Genomic DNA, 8,504 nt, shown 5'->3' with positions numbered 1-8,504 from the left:
ATACTGCCAGTTGGCAAGAAACGACAGCATTGTTTTTCTTTAACCAAAACCCTGCATAGGGAGATCAAAATCCACTTGAGACGTTTTCGTTGGGGAGGAGGGTCGTGGAAGGGCAAAAAAATAAATCTGTTCCGTTACGAACGGCGAAGGTCGCGCTAGGAGGTGCAGAGAAGTTTATATCCGGTAAAGAAACTCCTCTTTCTCAGCTCCGCTTCTCTATTGTTTTGAAGCTGCGGCTGCGCTAACGAATGACGTCATTATACTGCGCGACTCTGCATGTACTTCAACCACGTGTGGGTGACTGAATAATTTTCTTTAAAGAAAGTTGTTGTTTTTCTTTAAAATAACTTCAGGTTCTGAATACGTAACGTCTTGACGACTGTGTTTATGCTTGAACAGAGCACAGCTCTGACAACAGGATCTGTGAAGAATAAAAAATAAGTTGTTCTGTTTAAACTCCGGAAGTCAGCCTTTGTTTCTGACCGACTCTGAAGAAGGATGGCGGAGTGCTTGTTAAATCTGCAAACCCAGCTTGACTCTTTCATGCACGTTTTGCTCAAATCGATCGTGTATGAAGTGTCAGAAGTTTTTGGAAACAGGATGTGTGATTCGGAGGACGAGTTTCAAGACAAACTCCGCAGCGTCTCCCAGATCCTGGTGAGACGGGCCGTGTTTAAAATCACACAGTGTGTGGAGGACAGTGTCGGGAGTGAAATGGCGCAACTGAAGAAGGAAAACGAGAGCCTGAAGTGGAGATTGCAGCTGAGGGAGAAGGAGTCGGGAGCAGGAGGAGATCAGGAACAGACAGTTCGTGTTGGACACACGCTTCCCTGTGAAGTCTCTGCAGAAATAAAAGAAGAAATGGATACGGAACTGCAGCTCTCAGGTCAGTGTGGTGACTTGTATGAAGTCAGTATGTGTGTTTAAAACCAGTGTCTATAACTTCCTCACTGGTGAGATTGTTTAAATAACAAACTTTATTTTAAAGAAAACATCTCGTAAGAGTAAACATTCTCGTTATCTAACAAACTATCAAACTGTCATCAAAAACCTTTCTTCACTGGTGAGAATATAGTGGAGAGATGCAGAGTGACGTGGGAAAGACTTGTGTGATGTATCAGCGGGATTCTTTACTGGAAACTGAACTGTTTTGTCCGGTTACGGTGCTGAAAACACCTCGTTCACATTCAACAATTGTTCCACTGAATCAATTTGTAACCCAACATCATTATGAAACAACATCTATAAATATTGTATTTACGTTGTATTGGTCTAGATTTTATATGTATACTAATGATTGTGTATATAAAAATTATTTCAATTGTATTACCGTCCTCCACGGTCTGTGTCTGTATTAACTCGTCTGGAATATTAATCCAGTGTGTCTGTATTAACCTCTCTCTCTAAGTGCATTGTTTATGTACTGTACTGTGCAGTAAGTGTGTGTGAATCAACCCCTCTCTCTCTCAGTGCAGTGTTAATATACCGGAGTGTCCAGTCAGTGTGTCTGTATTAACCCCTCTCTCAGTACAGTGTTAATGTACTGTAGTGTTCAGTCAGCATGTCTCTATTAACACCTCTCTCTCAGTGCAGTTTTAATGTACTGTTATGCCCAATCACTGTCTGTATTTACCCCTCTGTCTTAGTGTAGTGTTAATGTACTGTAATGTGCAAGCAGTTTGTTTGTTAACCCACCTCTCTCTCTCAATGCATTGTTTATGTGCTGTAGTGTACAGTCAGTGTCTGTATTAACCCCTCTCTTTCAGTATAGTGTTAATGCACGGTAGTGTCCAGTCAGTCTGTCTGTGTTCACCCCTCTCTCTTAGTGCAGTGTTGATGTGCTGTAGTGTCCAGTCAATGTTTCTGTATTCACCCCTCTCTCTCAGTGCAGTTTTTATGTCCTGTAGTGTCCAGTCAGTGTCTGTATGAACCCCTCTCTCAGCAGTGTTAATGTACTGTAGTGTTCAGTCAGTGTATGTATTAATCCCTCTCTTTCTCAATACCGTGTTAATGTACTATAGTGTCCAGAAAGAGTCTGTATTAACGTCTCACTCAGTGTAGTGTTAATAGACTGTAGTGTCCAGTCAGTCTGTCTGTATTCACCCCTCTCTCTCAGTGCAGTGTTAATGTGCTGTAGTGTCCAATCAGTGTGTCTGTGTTAACCCCTCTCAGTGCAGTGTTAATGTACTGTAGTGTTCAGTCAGTGTGTATGTATTAATCCCTGTCTCTCTCAGTGCAGTGTTAATATACTGGAGTGTCCAGTCAGTGTGTCTGTATTAACCCCTGTCTCTCTCAGTGCAGTGTTAATATGCTGGAGTGTCCAGTCAGTGTGTCTGTATTAACCCCTCTCTCTCTCAGTGCATTGTTAATATACTGGAGTGTCCAGTCAGTGTGTCTGTATTAACACCTGTCTCTCTCAGTGCAGTGTTAATGCATTGTAGTGTCCAGAAAGTGTCTGTATTAACCTCTCTCTCAGTACAATGTTAATGTACTGTAGTGTCCAGTCAGTCTGCCCCAGCCCCCCACCCCCCGGAGAACTGTTAGTGTATGGTCTGTATAAATGCCTCTATCTCAGTGTAGTGTTAATGTACTGTAGTGTCCAGTCAGCATGTCTGTATTAACCCCTTTCAGTGCAGTGCTAATATCCTGCAGTGTCCAGTCAGTATTTATCTATTAACACTTATCTCTCAGTGCAGTGTTAATGTACTGTTATGTCCAATCAGTGTCTGTATTTACCCCTCTGTCTCAGTGTAGTGTTAATGTACTGTAGTGTGCAGTCAATTTGTCTGTTAACCCACCTCTCTCTCTCAGTGCATTGTTAGTGTGCTGTAGTGTCCAGTCAGTGTCTGTATTAACCCCTCTCTCTCAGTATAGTGTTAATGCTCTGTAGTGTCCAGTTAGTCAGTGTGTCTGTATTAACCCCTTTCTCTGATTGCAGTGTTAATGTTCTGTGGTGTCCAGTCAGTCTGTATTCATCCCTCTCTCTCAGTGCAGTGTTAATGTACTGTAGTGTCCAGTCAATGTGTCTGTATTAACCCCCCTCTCTCTCTCAGTGCACTGTTAATGTAAATGTAATGTGATTGTGATATTATTACAGTAGACTTACTTTTTACATGGTAGTTAGGTTTCTGACAAAGCTAAATCAGAACACCCCCTTATACCCACTTATTCCGCTGTTTAAACAACCCAAATTGATCGTCAGTGTACTAGTACGCGTTTGTGTAGTTTAAAGCTTTTTAGATCACATGGCCTCAGCTATCACTACTATGCTGATGATACTCAAATATACATCCATACCAAACCTGACGCTGATGTGTCTGTCTCTATTATATTTAGTTGCATCTCCCATATAAAATCTTGGATGACTCAATATGTCCTTCATGTTAACTGTGACAAGACTGAAGTCATGCTTATTGGCACCACCCATCAACTTTGTAAAACCAATGCTGTAACTCTATCTGTAGATTTTCTTATACTTGAGCTTCAGTCTATATTGAAAAACTTGGGGATGATATTTGACGTTTGACCCATATGTGCAGCATGTTGTCAAAACATCTTTCATTCACTTCAAAAATATTGCTCCACTACGCCCTATGTTATCACAAACTGTGGCTGAAAAGAGTTGTCTAATCTTGAATCGACTACTGTAACGCTCTACTCTCTGGGGACTCTAAATCCACATTGAACAAACTTCAGTATGTCCAAAATTCGGCAGCCAGAATCCTGACAAGGTCTAGTGCAAGTGCTCACATTACTCCTATCCTGGAGTCCTTGCACTGGCTTCCTGTCAAGTTGCATGTCGACTTAACAATCCTCCTGCTCACCTATAAGGCTCTCCATGGCTTGGCACCTCAGTACCTGTCTGGGTTATCACCCTACTCCCCACCTCACAACCTTCGCTCTTCTAATTGTGTTCTCCTATCAGTCCCCAAGTCCGACTACAATCAATGGGTGACATGGCCTTCTCCTGTTATGCCCCCAAGCTCTGGAACTCTCTCCCTAAGGATATCAGAGAGTCACCTTCTCTAAACTCCTTCAAATCCAGACTCAAAACCTTCTTCTTTAGAAGACACTTCATTGAACTATTCTTTACCCCTCTGCTCCTACTGTATTTAGTACCACCATCTACTGTCTCCTCTAACTGTGTGTTCTCATCATGCTTATTTTGTGTATTTTTTGTTGTTGGCATTCTGTAAAATGCTTTGAGAAGCCACCTTTAAAAGTGCTATATAAAATAAAGTTTTTTATTATTATTATAAAGATTTTGTCTTGTTCTGTTTACAGGTTCAGAGGCCAGTGCTCTCTCTGAGGCTTGGGAAAGGGCTCCTCTTGAACAGAAGCACAGTGAGGAGGAGTGGGGCTCCAGTCTGATGCAGGAGACAGAGCTCACTGCTCCAGAAGGGAAAAAGACTCTCAGTGAGCAGCACACAGAGAGCAGACAGATTGTTGAGGTTCTGGACTCTGTGCCCATGATGAAAATGGAGTCTGAGAGTGAGACACCTGGGCTCTTAGTATGTGATGATTTTACAAAGAAGATGAATAATCTGGACTCGAACAATATTACACAAGGTTGTAATGAACTGGGCTGTGTCTCTGTACAAGAGCACAGTGAAGAACTGGATGTCTCTAATCTTACAGAGCAGGACATGGAGCCCCAGTTGATTGACTGTACAGAGCAGCAGACTGATGTACCTGGTGAAGAGAACATTGTTGAGATACAGCACCGAGAGGAGAGTCAGTACAGGGAGGAGCAACAGCAGCTCCTACAGGGCTTGATAATTAGGCCTTGTTCTGTTCAAGTGGAGAGACTGTCATTGCACAGTCTCAAACAATCATGTAATCCCTTAGCATCTGATGACTTTACACACAGGTTTAATAATCTGGTTACTGAGAAAATTGTTGAAAGTTTTAATGAACTGGAGAGTGTGTTTGTTCTTGGGCAAAGAGAGGAACAACTGAATGAACTGGGCGGTTTTAGTCTCAGAGAGCTGGAGAAGGAGCCCCAGATGATTCACACTGCTGAGCAGAAAAGTGAGGGACATAATGAAGAAAACAAATCTCACTTTCATCACACAGAGCAAGACCATTCCATGGAGCATTTGCAGAATAAGAGACCACAGGACGATCAGGGGATGAGGAAGAATCACTCAAGGCCTTGCTCAGATGGAGTGGACAAACTGCCATTATGGCACATGGAGGAGCAGTGTTTCTGTCAGTCTAGCATTTCAAAACCCTATCAGCACCTTCACACAGGAGAGAAACCTTTCAGCTGTAGTCAGTGTGGGAGGAGTTTTAGTCAGTCACATGACTTAAAAAGGCATCAGCGCATTCACACAGGAGAGAGACCATTCAGCTGCAGTCAGTGTGGGAAGAGTTTTAGTCGGTCAAGTAACTTAAAAACCCACCAGCGCATTCACACAGGAGAGAGACCGTTCAGCTGCAGTCAGTGTGGGAAGAGTTTTAGTCAGTCAAGTAGCTTAATTATCCACCAGCGCAGTCACACAGGAGAGAGACCATTCAGCTGCAGTCAGTGTGGGAAGAGTTTTAGTCGGAAAAGACACTTACAGTCACACCAGTGCATTGACACAGGAGAGAGACCTTTCAGCTGCAGTCAGTGTGGGAAGAGTTTTAGTCAGTCATATGACTTAAAAAGGCACCAGCACATTCACACAGGAGAGAGACCATTCAGCTGCAGTCAGTGTGGGAAGAGTTTTAGTCGGTCAAGTAACTTAAAAACCCACCAGCGCATTCACACAGGAGAGAGACCATTCAGCTGCAGTCAGTGTGGGAAGAGTTTTAGTTGGTCAAGAGGCTTAATAGCCCACCAGCGCATTCACACAGGAGAGAGACCATTCAGCTGCAGTCAGTGTGGGAAGAGTTTTAGTCAAATAAGCCACTTACAATCACACCAGCGCATTCACACAGGGGAGAGACCATTCAGCTGCAGTCAGTGTGGAAAGAGTTTTAGTCATTTACAACTTTTAAAACGACATCAGCACATTCACACAGGAAAGAGACCATTCAGCTGCAGTCAATGTGGGAAGAGTTATAGTCAGTCAAGTAGTTTAATAGTCCACCAGCGCATTCACACAGGAGAGAGACCGTTCAGCTGCAGTCAGTGTGGGAAGAGTTTTAGTCAGAAAAACCACTTATATTCACACCAGCGCATTCACACAGGAGAGAGACTTTTCAGCTGTAGTCAGTGTGGAAAGAGTTTTAGTCACTCGCACCTCTTAAAACGACATCAGCGCATTCACACAGGAGAGAGACCATTCAGCTGCAGTCAGTGTGAGAAGAGTTTTAGTCAGTCAAGTGACTTAAAAACCCACCAGCGCACTCACGCAGGAGAGAGACCGTTGTAGCAACAAGGTTTATTAAAATACAAGAATTAAGTTTGCTGCTCCCTTGCCAGTCCCTCTCTCCTTCACCTCAGTGGTGCTTGATACAGAGTCCATTCAATTTGGTTCACAATTAAGGTGTTTTTCTAGCCGATAGAGTGTCCTGCTAAGGAACAGCTCCCAAAAGCTGGTACACATCAACCACCTTAACAAATGTCATTTCTAGTGACTAAAAGTCTGAGATTCCAAGGGAAAATGTCATTCAAAGTTGGTTTATGACCCTAAGGTCAGAGTGCATTATTACTCATCATCAGCCAATCAGGAACTGGTAGGGCAGGTTAACCCCACGTGGGTCTCTGATCCCCATAAAACTTTCAACCAATGAGCGACCTGCAGTTCCTCCAGGTCTAAACAGGCAACAAAGAGCCCCTGGGCCGGCTGGACACCTCTCGAGCACAGTTCCCAAGAGCAGGACATTCTCACAGCGCGCCTGCTGGACTTTCAGCCTTGGAGCACCTCCTGAACATCCTCCGACTTGGTCCGGACCTCCACGTAACGGCCACTGTGTCCGAGTGGCAGGACTTTCCTTTGTTCTAAGAGTCGAGGGCGAAAGTTGCCAGCACGTAACCAAAGGATCCACCCGAAGTTAGCATCAGCAGCAAGCCTCATGAACAGGTCGGAACTGTGGACAGCTGAATAAGAATTCAGGACTAGCGCTTCATCAGGAACAAACCGGTCTTCATCCTGACCTGCTGGGACCCGCAGTCACTTTTCCTCCTGTGCACAAACTTTGCTAGTTTCAGCCAACACTAACTAGCTGGTCTTCAGAGAGCCCACTGCTAGAGCATTGCAGGAATCTCTCAGAGCCAGAGAGTGCCGATTGGACACAGGAACAGCCTGCCACTGCTTCTTTGTGTCCACGGGAGATCTGAATTCCCACAGATTGGATGAGTATTCAACAATTCAATTGTTATCCCAACCAGTTGATATCAATTTAATTCCTATGAGTGATGTACTTGTTTTGAGTATCTAGTGTAGAAGTTGTTATCCAAGTTCATTTACGAAACGGTCTAAATGAATGATATACTGAATGTATGTCCTCTTGGTATCTGTAACTCTTCATGATTAAATATATACCTTTTGTATTCTGCTAATCCTCACGATAAGATCTGTTATGTTTATATGCACATTTTATGTATTAATAAATGTATCCTCGTGTATTAGTACCCGTGTGTGTGCGTTGTTCGAGTTATCCCGCAAGGCTGGATTCTAATACCATCAGATTACAGATTAATGTAGCCAATTCATAGAGGGGTTTTAGTAGGAGGCCATGATTAGTAAGGGCCAATTGGAAATTTTGGCCAGGACACCGGGGTTACACCCCTACTCTTTTCGAGAAGCGCCCTGGGATTTTTAATGACCACAGAGAGTCAGGACCTCGGTTTTACGTCTCATCCGAAGGACGGCGCCTGTTTACAGTATAGTGTCCCCGTCACTATACTGGGGCATTAGGACCCACATGGACCACAGGGTAAGTACCCCCTGCTGGCCCCACTAACACCTCTTCCAACAGCAACCTTAGTTTTTCCCAGGAGGTCTCCCATCTAGGTACTGACCAGGCTCACACCTTCTTAGCTTCAGTGGGTTGCCAGTTGTGAGTTGCAGGGTGATATGGCTGCTGCCTTACCCATCATGGCCTCCTAATAACCCCCATCTCTGAACTGGCTTCATCACTCTACTCTCCTCCCCACTGAGAGCTGGTGTGTGGGGAGTGGACTGGAGCATCATCATCCAGGTGGGGCTGCACACTGGTGGCAGTAGTGGGATCCCCATGAACTGTAAAGAGCTGCACACTGGTGGGGGTAGTGGGATCCCCATGACCTGTAAAGACCTGCACACTGGTGGCGGTAGTGGGATCCCCATGACCTGTAAAGCACTTTGAGTGGAGTGTCCAGAAAAGCGCTATATATATAACACCTCCGGCTGATGAATCTAAGGTAGAGAGAGAAAGAGAGAGAGAGAGATCAGGCAGGAGAAATGGAGGAGAGAGGTGATTAAACTGACCCATGTAGCCTCACACAAACTTAGCCCCTCAGTAGTCCAGGGGGACAGCAGAGGACATCGGTGCCCTACGAAGCTTCTGTCACAGTCAGGGAGACACACACA

The 8,504-nt window shown here is 44.4% G+C and overlaps 1 protein-coding gene across 1 annotated transcript; it reads left to right on the top strand.

Moving 5' to 3' along the window:
* Positions 1–270: 270 nt before the first annotated feature.
* On the top strand, positions 271–7,558 carry LOC138243128 (zinc finger and SCAN domain-containing protein 2-like). Its single transcript, XM_069198630.1, has 2 exons — positions 271–886; positions 4,285–7,558. The coding sequence occupies exons 1-2, from the start codon at positions 499–501 to the stop codon at positions 6,360–6,362; spliced, it is 2,466 nt and encodes an 821-aa protein (XP_069054731.1). The 5' UTR covers positions 271–498; the 3' UTR covers positions 6,363–7,558.
* Positions 7,559–8,504: the final 946 nt, after the last annotated feature.

The sequence above is a fragment of the Lepisosteus oculatus genome, chromosome 14, assembly GCF_040954835.1.
Source record: "Lepisosteus oculatus isolate fLepOcu1 chromosome 14, fLepOcu1.hap2, whole genome shotgun sequence".
In the NCBI taxonomy this organism is placed as follows: Eukaryota; Metazoa; Chordata; class Actinopteri; order Semionotiformes; family Lepisosteidae; genus Lepisosteus; species Lepisosteus oculatus.
The sequence above is the reverse complement of the archived record's forward strand: the minus strand, read 5'-3'. Positions and strand labels throughout refer to the sequence as shown.

Bases quoted from the DNA above. Each gene is read 5' to 3' on its own strand.
- LOC138243128 (XM_069198630.1), top strand. From the start codon at position 499: ATGGCGGAGTGCTTGTTAAATCTGCAAACCCAGCTTGACTCTTTCATG. The intron at 887-4,284 runs GTCAGTGTGGTG...TTCTGTTTACAG, and splicing joins TACGGAACTGCAGCTCTCAG to GTTCAGAGGCCAGTGCTCTC.